Source organism: Cetorhinus maximus, chromosome 28 (genome assembly GCF_964194155.1).
Source record: "Cetorhinus maximus chromosome 28, sCetMax3.hap1.1, whole genome shotgun sequence".
In the NCBI taxonomy this organism is placed as follows: domain Eukaryota; kingdom Metazoa; phylum Chordata; class Chondrichthyes; order Lamniformes; family Cetorhinidae; genus Cetorhinus; species Cetorhinus maximus.
In genome coordinates, this window is record NC_135906.1 from 19399698 (window position 1) to 19419074 (window position 19377).

General features: G+C 41.5%; 1 protein-coding gene across 1 annotated transcript in view; it reads left to right on the forward strand.

The window, feature by feature from the left end:
• Positions 1 to 8489, forward strand: part of LOC144668888 (voltage-dependent P/Q-type calcium channel subunit alpha-1A-like) — a 741147-nt gene extending 732658 nt beyond the window's left edge. Inside the window, exon 49 of the mRNA XM_078531346.1 lies at positions 5964 to 8489. Within this exon, the coding sequence (XP_078387472.1) occupies positions 5964 to 6584 (621 nt within the window). The 3' untranslated portion in view covers positions 6585 to 8489. The remainder of the gene's footprint in view (positions 1 to 5963) is intronic.
• Positions 8490 to 19377: the final 10888 nt, after the last annotated feature.

Below are 19377 nucleotides of genomic sequence, written 5' to 3' on the forward strand. Positions count from 1 at the left end.
TGAAGGCCATTTGGACCATTCAGAACAAACCTACTGTCCCCCATCATGCCATTCCTAGACACTGCCAAGATTTTTAACTCTTTGCCCAGAAGTCCATTTCACTTTTTGTTTGAAGAACTTTGAGATAACAGGTTCCATTTCTCCTTTTGAAACTCTCCACTTCTCCTGTTCTTACAGTTTAATTTGAAGTTAAACCTACTTTTTGTGTATTGTCTGTTATATTCATACTTCACTTACATTTGCAAAAGCAGGCTGCCTTTACCTCTCCATCACTAATAGCAGGTAATAAAGCAGAGTCACCATATGTGGAAAATTGAAGCCACTGATCTACAGCTTCCAAAAACTATTCAGGCCAGCAAAACACTTTCATGCTTTTCTACTGCACCTCTTGATCGGTGCCACTCTTGAAGCTATATCTTAGCATACAAGGATTAAGTGAAAATTCCCATTCTTTGCCCAGTAAGCAATTAAAACTGCATCCAGCAAGACTCTTCCATCAGTTGCTCAGACTAAGCCTGTGACCTATTATCATCATGTCTTTTTATACATGTGCCTAATTTTGTCTTATCCTAAGCGTTATATTTGTTTGTCTGTACCTTATTCTGAGATTCTCATTTATTTTGTCCTTTGTATGTGGGATACAATTGACTAATTAATAGTCACAGGAGTGCCACATAAGGACTACCATCCTGTAGGTGGTCTAATTGGTCAAAATATAATTAATTAACCGAAAAGGCCAATCCACAATGTTTTACCATTTTATTCATAGCAAGGGTATATTGTGTGTTGCACCATTAACTATTGCCACTCGGTAATTGAGAGATAATTTCACATTTTTTAATTCTTCAATACAATGTTGCATTCTGAGCACCAGTATCAGCCATGAAGCTTGTCTTCAGAATATATGAAACATAGACCAAAATAAATTCTCTATGATCCTGCATTGTAAATTATTTTTAAAATAATGAACATACAGGGGTCCTTAGAAATCCTGTCTGAGAGTTAAGGTGATAAAGCATCTGAACTCAGATTTGCTTTGATGTTTGGTCCTAAGGTTCAATCCTTGGTGTGCACTGAGTTAGCTGATCTCAGTTGAGGTGGCTGTAAGGTTGTCCCTAAGAAACTGACATTAAAAGCACCTTCAGAGTTGCAAATAAGGCCCTAAGAGATAAGGATAGCAAAAGATCCTGACAATGGCACATAAATTGTAAAAGATAAAAGTGCAGTTGAAAGTAAAGTGTGAACTAAGGTATTCATAGGTAATCCATAAGTAATCATTTTTCAGCAGGAAGGTTAGCACTAACTCAATGTTCAGTTTCTGTAAGTTTCTCAATATCCTACAGGATTTTGAAGTAGTGTGGCAGAGATATTTAATATTTTAAAGGGACTAAAACAAAGTATCAGCTTATGCTGAAGGAGACTGGGGAGGACTGCTGACAAATGTAAGGTGATGATTTTTTAAAAAAAATATTCATTTTTGGAATGTTGGTATCGCTGGCCAGGCCAGCATTTATTGCCCATCCCTAATTGCCCTTGAGAAGGTGGTGGTGAGCTGCCTTCTTGAACCACTGTAGTCCATGTGGTGTAAGTACACCCACAGTGCTGTTAGGGAGGGAGTTCCAGGATTTTGACCCAGTAACGATAAAGGAACGGTGATATAGTTCCAAGTCAGGATGTTGTGTGATCTAGAAGGGAATTTGCAGGTGGTGATGTTTCCATGCATTTGCTGCCCTTGTGGTTCTAGGCGGTAGAGGTCACGGGATTGGGAGGTGCTGTTGAAGAAGCCTTGATGAGTTGCTGCATGTGGAGAGAACAGAATAAAGACAAGCTCCACAGTCTAAAAGTGTTAAATGTTGTTGATAAAATAAACCCAGAATATTTCTTTACATTAAGATGTGAGTGTAGTACTGGAGGCCAAATTGGTGAAAAGTATTATAAATAGGTTATAAACAAATTATAAACAAATATCCTTCATTGGTAGAGTGATAAATGTTGCAAATGATCTACCAGATGGGATAGTGAAGGAAAACACATTGGAAATATTCAAAGTGTAATTAGATGTTATAATGGGAGTTAGGGTACTAGAATAATGAGCTTCAATAGGAGTGTTAGGATACTACAGAGAATGGCTTCAATGTTACAGTTAGAATATTAGAGAGAAGGGCTATGAGTGGGGTGTTAGGGTTTGAGAGATATTTTGATTGTAAAGTTAGGGTACTAAAAAGATGGGTTTAAATAGGACAATTAGGGTATTAGAGGGAAGAGCTGCGATAGCAAAGAGACAAGCTCCAATGAGATCGTTAGGATGCAAAAGACAAGACTGCAACTATCTTCAGCCAGAAATGCTAAGTGGATGATCCATTTCGGCCTCCTGCTGAGGTCCCCAACATCGCAGATGCCAGTCTACAGCCAGTTCGATTCGCTCCATGTGATATCAAGAAACAGCTGAAGGTGCTGGATACTGCAAAGGCTATGGGCCCTGATAACATCCCGACAATAGTACTGAAGACCTGTGCTCTCGATCTAGCCATGCCCCTAGTCAAGCTGTCCCTGTACAGCTACAACATTGGCATCTGCCTGAAAATGTGGAAAATTGCCGAGTTATGTCCTGTCCACAGCAAACAGGACTAATCCAACCCAGCTAATTACTGCCCTATCAGCCTCCTATCAAACATCAGCAAAGTGATGGAAGGTGTCATCGACATGCTGTTGAGTGGCACTTACACAACAACAACCTGCTCACTGATGCTAAGTTTGGTTCCACCTGAGCGACTCAGCTCCTGACCTTACTGCAGCCTTGGTTCACATATGAACCAAAGAGCAGAGCTCGAGGGGAGGTAAGATTGACTGCCCTTGACATCAAGACAGCATGTGATCGAGTGTGGCATCAAGGGGCCCTGGCAATATTGAAGTCAGTAGGAATTGGGGAAAACTCTCCATTGGTTGGAATCATGCCAGGCACCGTGGAAGATGGTTGTGGCTGTTGAATGCCAATTACCTCAGCTCCAGGATGTTACTGCAGAAATTGCTCGTGGTAGTGTCCTAGACCCAACCATCTTCAGTTGTTTCATCAATGACCTTCCTTCTATCATAAGGTCAGAAATGGGGATGATTGCACAAAGTTCAATACTCAGTCCTCAGATACTGAAGCAGTACGTGCCAGTATGTAGCAAGACCTGTACAACATTCAAGCTTGTGCTGATGTGTGGCAAGTAACATTCAAGCCCCACAAGAGCCAGGCAATGACCATCTCCAACAAGAGAAAATCTAATCATCTCCCCTAGACATTCAGTTGCATTACCATCACTGAATTACATCACTATCAACATCCTGTGGGTTATTATTGACCAGCCATATAAATACTAGAGCAGGTCAGAGGCTGGGAATTCTGAGATGAGTAACTCCCTGACTCCCCAAAACTGTCCACCATCTACAAGGCACAAGCCAGGAGTGTAATAGATAGTCTCCACTCCCTCCATCACCCACACACAGTGGCAGCAGTGTGTACCATCTACAAGATGCACTGCAGCAACTCACTAAGGCTCCTTCTACAGCACCTTCTAAACCTGCGACCTCTACCATGAGAAGGACAAAGGCAGCAGATGCATGGGAACACCAACACTTGCAAGTTTCCCTCCATACCACACACCATCCTGACTTGGAAGTATATCATAGTCCCTTCGCTGTTGTGGGATCAAAATCCTGGAACTTCCTTCCTAACAACACTGTGGGTGTATCTATACCACAGGGACTGCAGTGGTTCAAGAAGGCAGCTCACCACCACCTTCTCAAGGGCAACTAGGGATGTGTGACAAATGCTGATTTGTCAGCGGTGTTCACACTCCACAAAAGAATTTAAAAAGCTAAAGAAATTAACTTCAGTGGGAGAGCAAGGGCACAAGAGAGATGAGGTGCAATTGAAGAATCAGCTCTAGAGGGATGAGTTTTGATGACAGTATCAGAGGAATTAGCTGTGATGGTAAAGTTAGGGTGTACTTCAGGGGTAGGTTTCAATAGGAGAATTAGGGTTTAGAGAGATGAGGGTCAGATGCTTGTCGGATGGGATTTGCAGAGTTAGGGTAACAGAGGATGAGGTTCAATGGGAGAGTTATGGGAATGGATAGATGGGGTTCAATAGGAGAATGAAGGTTTAGAGGGATGAGTTTTGACGGGCAGGTTAGCACATTTCAACAGGATACGATCAGCAACAAGAATCCTGGCTGATTTGACTTCTCTCCTCAACCCAAACACTTAACCTAAGATCAGCTGACTGAATATAGATAGGAATTTAAACTGAGAGCTGGTCCATTCAACTCTGTAGTACACTAGGCAGTGTACCCACTGAACTATTGGAAGAAACCACCAGAGTTTTTAATTGCCAGCATTGTCCACATCCCAGACTTGTTTACTCTTCTTTTTTTCAGATATCAGGCTACACAACAACTTTCATTTATACAGTGCCTTTAACATAGTGAATCATCACAAGGAGTTTTACAAGAGGATTATCAAAAATATTTGACACTGAACCATATAAAAAGATATTAGGACAGGTGACCAATAACTTGGTTGAATAAGTAGATTTTAAGGAGCATCTTAAAGAAGAGAGAGAGAGGTTTCGGGAGGGTATTCCAGAGATTAAGACCTAGACATCTGAAGGCATGGCCGCCAATGGTAGAGTGATGGATGTGTAAAAAAGCAGAATTGGAGGAGTGCAGAGATTTTGGAGAGTTGTCAGGCTGGAGAAAAACCTAGCTGTTAGGGCAATGAGAAAAAGCTAGGAGTATTTCACACAAAGTTGTAGAATTAATTACCATCAAAACAATGTTGAAGTGGACAGTATAATTGGGTTTAAGATTATTCAATATGTTTCTAAAGAGAGAAAGGGATTTGATGAGAGAGTGGGTAGATTGCGGTTGATATATGGAAAAGGAGGATTGTTGTGCCAAAGAGCCTTTCCCTGTCACTATTTTTTATCGAATTCACATCAGAGGAAATTTGTGTGGCTCAGGATTATAACAAGAGAATCTTAGACAGGAGAGAAAGAAAGCCCCTGGATTTTGTCAGTTCATAAAGGAGGTTTTAGATTTCACAGGGAGATTTTTTTGTATCTGTGTACAGGTACACTAGATAGCCACATATAGTCAATGCCATAAATTCACACAGGTCATGTATCTGCAGAAGAACTGCTACAATGCTCTCCACTATTATCAAATGAAAGGAGAATTGTGTGGTTTATGGCACAGAAGGAGGCCATTTGGCCCATCAAGTCCGTGTTGGCTCTCTGTGGAACAATCCAGTGAGTTCCACTCCCCTTCTTGGTCTGACTTCTTTTACACTTTTACACTTCTGATATTTTCTACACCTGGACATATCCAGGAAAATCTCCTCTAAAGTATCAGATTCAGCTGTGATTGAAATAAGAATAAATGTTCCAGAAGTGCACAGTAGGTTGGTCAACACCTGGAAGAGGACAATAAGTTAACTTTTCAAGGGGGCAGGATTCTTCACGGTTAAGGCATGGTTTACCCCTTTTTAAGGGCTGACATATGCAAGTCCAGAGGTGAAGGGGAGAACATCAGATTTCTCTAGTTGATCCTGGCTTAGATCCCACCTTTCCCATTTCCGTACATATCTATACTTCCAGCATTTCCTGCTTAGGTTTTGGATTTCCAGCATTCATAGTATTTCCCATTTTATCTCAATAGACTCCAAGCTGTTTAATGTGTATGGCCTAACAATATGGTTTTAAACCCATGTAAACTAAAAATCATGTCTGCTCTCTTTAACCCCTTGACTTACAGACGTCACTTTCTCTTTTTACTTTCTTTTGACTTTTTGTTCTGTGATCGTTGCTTCCCCCTTTTTCCTTTTGTTGTCTCTTTGCTTTCTTCGATGTTTTTCTGTCTGTGTTTTTTCTCCTGGTTTTTTATTTTTTGATTTGCTTTGTTTCAATTTTCATGTAGGGCAGTAGTTCTGTGAGTGGGAGTCCAGTACCTTCCACTTCTGGCACCAGCACACCGAGGCGCGGACGCAGGCAACTTCCCCAGACTCCCTCCACTCCTAGGCCGCATGTCACCTACTCCCCAGTGGTCCGCAAAGCCATGAATACGTCACAGCAGAGCAGGATACCAACCCCCGTGCCACGCAGGTACTCGCCACCGCCCCCGGAGCATCAGAGGGGAGAGCGGCAGAGCAGCAGCAGGTCTCCCGCCACAGAGAGAAGCACTGTCCCCCGCAATGAGTCCCCTCGACTGAATCGCCAAAGCAGCAGCCGCTGGTCCACTCCCAGCTCCCACGTATCTGAGCCTTTCCTGGGGTCTCACAATGATGACTATTACTGCAGCCCTGACTATGATGTGCCAAGCGAGGAAACTCTGACCTTCGAGGCTGCCATGGCGACAAGCTCCGGAAGGTCACCCAGGACTTCTCGGGTGACGTCATCATCCGTGTCCCCCTCACGGCATGGGCGACGAGTACCCAACGGGTACTATCACAATCTCGGGGTGACGAAAACAAAAGGACCTGACACAAGGAAAGGAATGCATGAACCCTACAGTGAAACTGATGAGGATGACTGGTGCTAGCCCCAACATTCGTCTTACATTGCCAAGCACGTCAGGGGGACTCTCTGGGCCTCTTAAGACCTGAGGAGCTCTAGCCTTCTAAAAAAAAGTTTGAAAAAAAACACAAAAAATAGGAGAAAGGAAAAAAAAACTGAAAAAAATTTTAAACTAATCTTTATTGGGGTGGGGGTTTGGAGCATGTGTAAAAATAAATCAAAATGGGGGCATAACAAAAAATAGGACTCATGTGGGTCCTTATAACAGGTTTAGCTGTCTCCAACACAAATAAGGAGAGGAAAAGAGAAGTAAACGAAATCCTAAAAGGACTTTGGAAACTGTTTGGTTTCATTGATGAGTTTTATCATCCGTTACCTGTTAATATATATTGATATTGTATGGGGAATGAAGGTTATCCAGTGCACAACATGTTCAGTCACATAAATTCATCCAAATGCCTGCGATGCTACTGACATCTCTGAGGAGTGGGCTCTAAGCAATGACAAACAAGAAGAAAAAAATAAGAAATCCACCTACTTGGAAGTTCTGTTGTTCATACCTCAACAGAACAGCCTATCACAGCATGGAATTCTCATGAAGCTCTCACGCTATGGAAAGAGCATGACCTGTTCAAGAGCACTTTGATTTTGCGTACGTACAGGGGAGGGAGGGAGTGGGAGGGAGCGATGGGATGGTTAAAGGAGAAAGTTGCCAGAACAATAATTAACTTTTTAACTCTTGTGAGATCATTTCCATTTCATTTGTAATTTTGCTTTTTCAAACCTGTAAATTGAACAAGTTTGGGTACATTTGCTCCTCACCAGGGCCTCTGGATTGATGAGAGGAGCAGAGGAAGGTGAATCACTCTGTAAGGCATTCAAAATGAACACTAGAGCAAGCAAAAGATACCAGCCCACTACGCAAAACGGAGTGCATGCTTTTTGTGTGAAACTCTATCTCCTGTGTCTTTATGATTCAATCCATTAGGATTGTTTGTTTTTCAAACTTGCTTTCTTTCCCTGCATCTCTCTTCCTTAATTCAGGGTTTTGTGGATTCTGCATGCTTTACTCAGTGCAGTGTCCAAGAGAGCTCCAATTATTGCCAAACCCTGTAACAGCCAGTGATGGGGAGTTGGGAGGGATGGTAACGCAAGTTCTGATCTTAGTTCGCTGCAGATTCATTAAAAGCTTAATAGTTGCTTATGTCTGTTAACAAAACGAGTGAGGCAAAAAACCTGACATCTAGGGCCCAATTTTAACTCTGAACAAGTGAGCAGGTTTTGAATGAGTTAAAATCTCATGCTGGTGCCTGGTTTGCAATACTCCTGAATGCTATCAAACACCGGCCAGCAACCAGCCAGTTTGGACAATCCTTTGTGTTTCCTTCATTTTCTTACCCTCATTGTCCACCTGCCCAGGATATGTTGACTTTGTTTCTGAAGTTACCATTTATCCTCACCACGAATCAACATTGAGTTGCCCTAGAAATGGCAGATATGACTTTCCCAGATCCTGCATGCATTGGTACAGTAAGAGACAAGGCAAGATAAATTAAGAAGGGGTTGGGTGACACCAGGGTTGCAAATTATGAGAGCAAAACGAAGACTGAGGGAGATGAAAAGTTTCCATATCTTTTGAAGTCCTTGAGAAATATGAGTTAGAGTAACAAATGGTGTTGTTTCAATGCAGAAAGGGTTATGATGAAGAGAAAGGTGTGGGACAGTATGCTTGGAACTTAGAAGAAATAAGTGCAAACAGCATTTTCTTTTTAGGTAACTTATTTCTCAAGACCAATGACATGCTCCCCTACCTCACCCCAGGAAGATGGACCTGTCAGTGAACTTTGTGAGAGATACTCTCTTCTAATCATAGAGCATGTGATTGGTTCTGGCAAATATTCTAAGGAGGAATGTGATGCAAAACGTATAAACAGACAAAAGATGTCAAACAAAATAGAAAGAGTACATTCAGAGCCTCACTATCCCTTTTCTGAATCAGTAAATGCGTACCTGTTTTGCAAGTATGAAGTGTGCTGAGATGCTGGTAGTATTGAGGTGATATCAATCACTGTGTGCACCCCACACACGCACAGGCTAACCTCTCTGGAGTATTAGCTTGTGTTTACTTCCCAAGTTTTTTTCAGTATCAGTTTCACTTTGCTACTCATCCTGATCCTTTGCAGCCAAGCCTCCAAATGTGGCCGGCAAGCAGAAGGGAGAGAGGTGTGAGACATACAAGCTTTGCACGACTAAACACTTGCACTGGTGCATATTTCTTGCTTGATCAGCTTTCAATCAGTCAATAAATTTGAATTGTTCCATTAGTTTTTTTTATAACATGGATTCTAATGCAAGATTGGGGAGATGGTAATATACTAAAGGTGTGGCTCCAGAATACAGCAGAAGGTGGTCAATGATATAGATCCCACATAGCTCTCCCAGCCCCCATCCTCAGTGCAATACTGCCCTCAGATGAGCATTTGCAAAAAGTACAAGCCTTAAAATATCCAATCGCACTACCTGTGGGTACAGCAGGAATGTGCACTAGCCAAATGTGTCTGTCAAAGGGGGATGAAAACAGGGGTCTTGAGTCCACTTTGATTTCTGTGTGCTATGTGCGGGTGTGTTGTCCATGGGGCCCACATACAGCAAGGGGGTATCACTCCTCCTGAGCTGCCCAGCATCTTGTAAAATATCAGCACTATTTTCAGAATGTCTGAAATGGCAGGAAAATACTAGGAAAACTTATGGGAATGCAGGGCCCTGTAAACAGCAACAGGACCTTTAATAATGAACACAACATTTTTGCATAAAAGTGTTTGCTGAGGCTATGCATCCTCCTTACTGTAAATACTTTAATGGTTCTCTTAGAATAAGATAATTGTTTGAGTTTATAATTAATACAGTTCCAAAAATAGAGATTATAACTTTCTGGGAAATATATAAATATATAGATACATATATTTATGTATGAAGAATAATTATTAATATAAAACACCTTATAAGACACTGCAGGGGCAAACAGTAATGTTTCTGTTACCTGGGATATGAAAGCGGGTAGAACAGGAAAAAGAGAATTTCAAAATACACAAGTGTCGAATCTTAATGGAGGTGATCTCGTAAAGTTTTGACTGCATTCTAATCTCCAGCTTCAGTTGTAACATCTTTACTCATTGTCATTCTGATCTCCTTGGCTGCAGATCCTGTCCTAACCTCCTTTCTTGTGTAAAGTTTTTGTTGTTTACATACTGCTATACTCTCAAGTATAAATAGGATATTTATCTTCTTGTGTGGGGCTAAGCATAGGGGAGTAGGGGCAGTTGGTTGTCTCGTACAAGGATCGTATCCTCTTCCCCAGGAGAGCGATTTCTTCAAGGATGGTGTGCTCAACAGGAACACCAACCATGCCAGAATCTTTCAGCTCCCAGGTTCTGGCTTGACCTGCTGCTACAGACTGCCCAGCAGGGATGCATACAAGGGGAAACCTTCCAATGCCATCAGCAGGAATAACAGCTGAGAAAATTGTCCTTAAAATATTCCAGTGCTGTGGGAGCTGATAGGAATGTGCTGATTACAATGTGAAAAAAGCAAAAGGAAAATATATCTTTGGACAGAAGCATATATAGTGGGGGGGCAGTTCCTGACACCTACCACTAGAAATCAAGAAATCTTATTTTTATACTTCTTTCTACATTCATTTGCTACAGAAGTGAAGCCATCACAAAAATCTCAGTCATGTGAATGATGCAAAAGGCTGCCCAATTTATAAATTGCTTTTGAAATTATATTACAAATAAAAGAGAAATATTTTCGAATCAAGTAGTTAAAAATGTTGAAAATCAATTGTGAAATAATAATTTTAATAGCCATAGTTTCCCAGCTGTCTTATAAAATGCAGAGTTCTAACCCAGCCTTGAACTAAAACTCTTTCATTGTCTCAGGCTGTCCATCTCCCTGCTTAGTCTTTTGGTTCAGCTTCTTTTCAGTTCCTGCTGCAAATGGGGAGGGAAATAAATTTTTTTTCCATCATTTGAAAGAAAGGCCTTGAATGATGTGCTGTTAAACCTGTTCTATAATTTAGCCCCATATTGCAAACAGGAAATTGATTCAACCATGTAATTATTATAATTGCCACCTTAAAACTTACTCCAATAATGCAAACCAAATATTTAAACAATCAATCTAGCACAATGGCAACAAAAAGAAACTTTACACAAAAAACGTCAAATTTTATTGGTTTCAAGAAAGCTGTCAGCCCAATGAACATATGTTTATATTCCCATTGTTAAATATATTTTTGGACAGTGGTTTAGTTTGTCAGAGATTGATAAACACTGTCCTCTGACTTTATTTTGAAGTACGTTTTATTGTGTTATTTTGCCAATATTTTCTGAATGTTACTATATGGATACAATTAGACTTGCAACAAATTCGTACCTGGTGAATGGGTTGTTTACCAATATGTAATATCATTTATTATAATGAATTTTGGCTATGAGACGAATGTGTTTTGTTAAGCAGTGTTTTGCCAGACAGAAGATGCTTTAACCTACTTAATTTCTCTATTTGGCACTTATACTCAAGAAACAAATATAAAAATTTCTAAATCTTCTTTGAATTAAAGACATCACATTGATCATTTTCACTGACAGTACAATTCAGTCCTGATCCCATTTTCAGGAGCCAGACATTATTAGATAAAGGCTTAGATAAAGATTGGCATCCACCTTAAGATTTTTCTGATTTTTTTTCTTCTTTGGGAGTTATTTTATATTTCTCCCCTGCTCCCTTCTCCTTAAGTATCTTTTTATCATTTCCTATTTCTCAGACGAAGGAAGGAAAATTTGGAGCCTGTTCCCAGATCTCTGGCATCGCTGTTTTGTGACTGCCCTGTAGGTACAATAAAACAGTGAGGTCTTTGATTTTTATTTTCCTGCCTCCCTGAATAAGGAAGAAACCAATCTTCTGCTTAGCATCCTCTCGTGATGTGAGTGTCTGAAATGCAACTAGCAGCACAGCCCAAACTCCATGATGCAGCATTATGCCACTGTTCAATCCATCATTTCAAATTGAATCAAATATCAACTCACCTGATCTCGGTCTGGACATTATTCAGAGTTACTGTTGGCCCTCTGTCCGTGAACAAGGAGTGAGAAGGGGTGCTCCAGATTGCTACTCTTGCTGGAACACTCTATAGTTGTGTGGGCATCGGAAGGGACCAGGACCAGAATTAGCTCCACCCCTCCATAGTTGAATAGTCTCCCAACACACACTATCTAGGCTTACACAATTATAGATACTTTTACAGCCTAGTGATTCATGCTCCAAAAAGAATTAGCATATTCAGAAGAAAAGGGGAGACAACTGGGGGTGAGGTCATCTATTTTGTTCATGTTCCCAATCATGCCAAGGTTGGTACCGTTTTGAAATTTCTGAGCACGCTGGCAGTGAGGAATCTTTCACATAAATGAAAATTGCAGTCAGTGTGCCTGGGAGATTCCAGTATGGACCAGCAACTCAAGAGGTTCCTCATACTCGTAAATTGTCCCTTCCCGTCAATTCAACCAGCTAGACTATACCATCATACATTTCTTACAGCTCTACGATCCATTTTCTCTTTAGTTTTTAAATTCTGGATTATAATCTTTCTGAAATAAATCTCATATTAGAAAACACCGTGGATGAAAAATAACAGAGTCCTGCTGTAAAAAGGTCCTTCATGAGCCACATACTGCATGTTTTAGAAACAGCTTCCCTAAGCTTTTATCATCTGAAAACCTGAGGATGCAACTTATGATTTGAAGATTTTGGCAGACAAATGCAAATCATTTTCAGACCAATGCAATGAATATCATTTGATAGCTTAACTGTATTTTCAGAAAATATGGAGTTCAGCTGTTTGAGCCGAAAGGTACTCAGAGTGAACTGAACACCTATTTATCATCATCACTGACTTTTCTGTTTGTCTGTTTATTTCTTATCTTGTTAACCACTATGCTGAATTAACATGTGGGAAGATGCAGCATTCATGAACTCTGAGACACCATTATTTTAATGAAAAGGGAGGCAATTGTCAGTGAGGGGGAAATTTTTGAAGAAACTGAATCTCTGTATCTGTGGGAGAAAAAGAATCCATCAAAGCCCATTGTATTTGTTTCGGTGGCAACTCCATGTGTCTTCAGAAGCTGTTGGCCCAGAGTTTCCTCAGAGCTGCTGGTTCTGCTGCCATTGCCCAGTTCGCAAGGCTTCTGCTACGCTATCGGCGAAGTTACAACAGCAGAGCCCAACAGTTTGGAAGAAATTCCTTGTATTACCTTCTGCAGTATGCAGTCTGCAAGGTTTCCTTTTTAATAGTTGCTTTCAAATTACTGTGAAAATATAGAGCCGTTAATTGAAATGCACCAATGAAGTGATGGTCTTACAGGTCAAACCATTTACATGTCTGTTTATAAGGAAAAAGGCAGCCATATTACCTCAGTTGGCTGTGGTCCTCTGTTTGTAACAAAGCCTCCGATGGAGCATCACCAGTGTAGTGGTTATGTTACTGGACTGGTAATCCAAATAGCCCAGCGAATGTGAATTCAAATCCCATCAGGGCAGTTGGAGAATATGAATTCAGTTAAAAAAAAATAGCTAAAGGAAATCAACATGAAACTATCGGATTGGCATAAAAATCCAATTGGTTCACTGTTGTTCTTTAGGGAAGGAAACCTGCCATCTTTTTACAGCCTTACAGTCTGTGACTCCAGTCTTACACCAACATGATGATTGCCTCTGAAGTGGCCTAGCAAGCCACAGCAAGTTGTATCAAACAACTAGTGGTTCAAGAAGTCCCACCATTTCAGGACAACTAAGGATGGGCACTAAATGCCAGCCTTGCCATGAGTGCCTACATCCTCAGAATGAATAATTTAAAAATAATTTTTGTACCTGTGGAGGTGGCTCATTCCTTACTTCAATATTGTGCCTAAGAGAAATCCACAGTCTGGACTGTTCTGCTCTCCTGAAAGGAGTTACAAGCATTAAAGCTAGCCTGCAAAAGAAGAGTGACCTCAACCAATGCCAGACTATATCTGAGACTTAGACCTGTCTGTCTCTGTGTGTCTGTCTCAGTGTGTGTCTCCATTCATCAATTTTTCTTCATTTAGTTACTTTAACTACCATTTCCAGACCAACCACAAATGTCACCTTGCTAAAATATTTACCTTTATTGCTTATTTTGAGATGGTACATGATAGTTTAAATAGTTAATTAGTCAAAATAACATAAGATTATAGATTCATAACTCCCATTTTACAAAGCTGACCTTCACAATCTGCTCTAACTCCTCCCTTCTCTCTTGTCATTTTTAAGACCAACCCATCTCTTTACTTTCCTCCAAGCCCTTTATATTCACTCGTGATATTTTCCAGTCTCCCACATACCTCATATTCCCTCACAATGTCCTCCAGTCTCTAATGCACCTCTTACTCCTATATAAACACTGGCACACTCCACCGTTCCTACTATTATGATGTTCAAACAAATTGCCATTGACTAAGTCAAATGCAGTGACCAAATTGCCATAGATGTGAAACTGAAGCTTAACACTGCCTTCCAACAGTTCAAAACTCTTTCTTCGGAATATACCCAGTGTCCTAGTCACCATCAATGACAATAACAGACATGCACAGCAACTCACACCCTGAGGGACACTATGCAAAAATAGAAAAGATTGTTTTTTAAAGATAGCACAGGAGCATTAACTTCAGATATAACTTGGAAAATCTAGCCTAGATTTTGAAATCATTATTATTTGGAAGTTATTTAAGGCCCAAAAACAAGTTGCAGATCATCAGCAGATAAACATTAGTTAAAGTTTATATTGAAGGGCAGAGGGGTATTTTGCAATTTTTGTGCAGGTGTGGGGGATCCAGGAGACACCCACATTTTAAATTGGAATATGATCTTGCTACATTGATTGCCCAACACAACAGACTTTGCTGAAACCAAGCAAACTGCTGACTGGAGACCTTGCACCCGGACTTCAGTAAATGGGTATCCCAGTGACACTGGGGGGAAGGGAAGGAAAGGGAGCCAAATAAAGTTTTGATGATATTCTTTAATATTATGAATATACAATTTGCATATTGATTAAAAACAGAGAAGTAATTTCACAAAGGCCTTTATAAACTCATTGAAATACACTTTTTTTAGGACTGAATGGCAGCCATAGTGGGATTATGACCTTAATAAGAAGAACATAAAAAATAGGAGCAGGAGAAAACTATTTTTTTAAAATTCATTTATGAGATGTGGGCTTCACATTTATTGGACAGCCTTTGGGGAGTCAGGAAGTGAGTTACTCGTTGCAGGATTCCTCGCCTCTGACCTGTTCCTGTAGCCACGGTATTTGTATGGATAGTCCAGTTCAGTCCCCCGGATGTTGGTAGTGGGGATTCAGTGATGGTAATGCCATTGAACGTCAAGGGGCGATGTTTAGATCCGTTCTTGTTGGAGATGGTCATTACCTGGCACTTGTGTGGTGCAAATGTTACTTGCCATTTGTCAGCCCAAGCCTGGATATTGTCCAAGTGTTGCTGCATTTGGACATGGACTGTTTCAGTGTCTGAGGAGTCATGAATGGTGCTGAACATTGTGCAATTATCAGCGAACATCCCCACTTCTGACCTTATGATGGAAGGAAGGTCATTGATGAAGCAGCTGAAGATGGTTGGGCCGAGGACACTATCCTGAGGAACTCCTGCAGTGACGTCCTGGAGCTGAGATGACTGACCTCCAACAACCACAACCATCTTCCTTAGTGCTATGTATGACTCCAACCAGCAGAGAGTTTTCCCCTGATTTCCATTGACTCCAGTTTTGCAAGGGCTCTTTGGTGCCACACTTGGTCAAATGCAAGGGCAGTCACTCTCTCCTCACCTCGGGAGTTCAGCTGTTTTGTCCATGTTTGAACCAATGCTGTAATGAGGTCAGGAGCTGAGTGTCCCTGGCGGAACCCAAACTGAGCATCAGTGAGCAGGTTATTGTTAAGCAAGTGCCGCTTGATAGCACTGTTGATGACCCCTTCCGTCACTTTACTGACGATGGAGAGTAGACTGATGAGGCAGTAATTGGCTGGGTTGGATTTGTCCCGCTTTTTATGTACAGGACATAACTGGGCAATTTTCCACATAGCCAGGTAGATGCCAGCGTTGTAGTTGTACTGGAACAGCGTGGCAAGTTCTGGAGCACGTCTCCAATACTATTCCCAGAATATTATTAGGGCTCATTACCTTTGCAGTATTCAATGCCTTCAACTGTTTCTTGATATCACATGGAATGAATTGAATTGGCTGAAGACTGGCATCTATGATGCTGGGGACCTCTGGAGGAGGCCGAGATGGATCATCCACTCAGCACTTCTGGCTGAAGATGGTTGCAAATGCTTCAGCCTTATCTGTTGCCCTGATGTGCTGGGCTGCCCCATCATTGAGGATGAGGATATTTGTGGAGTCTCTGCCTCCAGTGAGTTGTTTAATTGTCCACCACCAGTCATGGCTGGATGTGGCAGGACTGCAGAGCTTAGATCCGATCCGTTGTGGTGGGATCGCTTAGTCCTGTCTATCACTTGATGCTTATGCTATTTGGCATGCAAGTAGTCCTGCATTATAGCTACACCAGGTTGACACCTTATTTTTAGGTATGCCTGGTGCTGCTCCTGGCATGCCCTCCTGCACTCTTCGTTGATCCCCTGGTTTGATGGTAATGATAGAGTGGGGGATAAGCCAGGCCTGGGGTTACAGATTGTGTTCAAGTACAATTCTGTTGCTGCTGATGGCCCACAGCGCCTCATGGATGCCCAGTCTTGAGTTGCTAGATCTGTTTGACATCTTTCCCATTTAGTACGGTGGTAGTGCCACACAGCATGATGGAGCGTATCCTCAATGTGAAGGTGGGACTTTGTCTCCACAACGACTGAGTGGCGGTCACTCCTACCGATACTGTCATAAACAGATACATCAGCGGCAGGCAGGTTGGTGAGGACGAAGTCAAGTACGTTTTTTCCTCTTGTTGGTTCCCTTACCACCTGCTGCTGACCCAGTCTAGCAGCTATGTCATTTTAGATTGGTCAGCTCGGTCAGTAGTGGTGCCACTGAGCCACTCTCGACGATGGACATTGAAGTCCCCCACCCAGAGTCCATTCTGTGCCCTTGTCACCCTCAGTGCTTCCTCCAAGTGATGTTCAACATGGAGGAGAACTGATTCATCAGCTGAGGGAGGGTGGTACGTGGTAGTCAGCAGGAGGTTTCCTTGCCCATGTTGACTTGATGCCATGAGACTTCACGGGATCTGGAGTCAATGTTGAAGACTCCCAGGGCAACTCCCTCCCAACTGTATTCCACTGTGCCACCACCTCTGCTGGGTCTGTCCTGCCAGTGGGACAGGGCATACCCTGGGGTGGTTAGGACATTATCTGTAAGGTATGATTATGGATGGCTATGTCAGGCTGTGGCTTGACTAGTCTGTAAGACAGCTCTCCCAATTTTTGCACTAGCCCCCAGATTTTAACAAGGAGGGTTGACAGGCTGAGTTTGCCATTGTCATTTCCAGTGCCTAGGTCGATGCCAGGTGGTCCGTCTGGTTTCATTCCTTTTTTGAGACTTTGTAGCGGCTTGATTCAACTGAGTGGCTTGAAACTGCCCATTTCAGAGGGCAGATAAGAGTCAACCACATTGTTGTGGGTCTGGAGTCACATGTAGGCCAGACCAAGTAAGGACGACAGATTTCCTTCCCTAAAGGGCACTAGTGAACCAGATGGGATTTTACAACAATTGGCAATGGTTTCATGGTCATCATTAGACTTTTGATTCCAGATTTTTATTGAATTCAAATTCCACCATCTGCTGTTGCAGGATTCAAACCAGAGCATCACCCTGGGTCTCTGGATTACTAGTCCAGTGACAATACACAGCGCCATCGCTTCCCTCCCATACGGTTCATCATGGATGATCTTGGGCTTCAACTCCACTTTTCCATCTACACCCCATATCCCTTGATTCCTTAAGAGACCAAATATCTGTCTATCCCAGCCTTAAATATATTCAATGATGGAACATCCACAACCCTCTGGGGCAGAGAGTTCCAAAGATTCACATCCCTTTGAGTAAAGTACTTTCTCCTCATCTCAGTCTTTATTCTGAAACTGTGCTCACTGTTCTAGATTCTCCAGCCAAGGGAAACAACATTTCAGTATCTACCCCATCAAGCCCTTTCATAATCCTGAATGTTTCAATGAGATCACCTCTCATTCTTCTAAACTCCAGAGAATATAGACCTAATTTACTCAGCCTCTCATCAGAGGACAACGCTCTCATCCCAGTGACCAATCCAGTAAACCTTTGCTGTACTGTCTCCATTGCAAGTATATCCTTCCTTCAATATGGAGACCAAAACTGGACAGAGTGATCAAGGCATTGTCTCACCAAAGCCCTGTACAATTGTAGTAAGACTTTTTCATTCTTGTACTCCAATCCCCTTGCAATTAAGGCCAACATGTAATTTGCTTTCCTAATTGCTTACTGTACCTGCATGCTAACGTTTTGTGTTCCTTGTACAAGTACACCCAAGTCTCTCTCAACATTAATGTTAACAAGTTTCACACCTTTTAGAAAATATTCTGCTTGTCTATTCTGATGACCAAAGTGAATAACCTTACACTACCCCACATTATATTCCATCTGCCACCTTTCCCCACTCACTTAACCTGTCTATATCTCTTTGCAGCCTCTTAGTATCCTCTTCACAGATAGCCTCCCGCCTACCTTTGTATCATCAACAAACTTGGGTACATTACTCACTGTCTTTTCATCTAAGTCATTAATATAGATTGTAAATAACTGAGGCCCAGCACTGATCCATGCAGCACTCCACTAGCCACAGCCTGCCAACTTGAAAGCACCCCATTTATCCCTACTCTCTGCTTCCTGTTCATTAAATAATCCTTTATCCATATATCACGCACAACTCCATGAGCCCTTATCTTGTCTATTAACCTTTCGTGTGGCACCTTATTAAATGCCTTTTGGAAATTCAAATACACTACATCTACTGATTACCCTACTAGTTACATCCTCAAAAATGACTAATAAATTTGTCAAACAGGATTTCCCTTTGGGAAAACCATGCTGACTAGTTCTAATCATACTATGCATTTCTAAGTGCATTGCTAAGACTTTCCTAATAACAGATTCCAGCATTTTCCTGAACATTGATGTTAGGCTAATTGGCCTGTAGTTCCCTGTTTTCTCTCTCCTTTTTTGAATAGTGGTGTTATATTTGCTAACTTCAAATCTGCTGGGACTGTTCAGAATCTAGGGAATTTTGGAAAACTATGGCCAGCGCATTCATTATCTCAGCAGCTTTCTGTTTTAGAATCCTAAGATGTAGATTATCAGACCCTAGGGATTTGTCAGATTTTAGTCCCTTGAGTTTCTCCAGTACTTTTTCTCTGCTGAAATTTATTATCTTAATTTCCTCACTCTTATTAACCCCAGGTTATCTTCTAATTCTGGCATGTAACTTGTGTCTTCTACTGTGAGGACAGACACAAAATATTTGTTCAACGTCTCTGCCATTTCCTCATCAATAAGCATGAACAGAGGAAATAATAAATTTACAAAGGCACATAATTTTGTTATAACATATCCAAGTGAATTGTGACTATTGAGAAAAGTTTATAAAAGTTGGGGAATCAGTGGTATTCTGACTGTACGCTATGAATAGATTTGTAAATCACAAAATCATTAGGTTTACAGAAACTGTTTGAAATCTTCTTG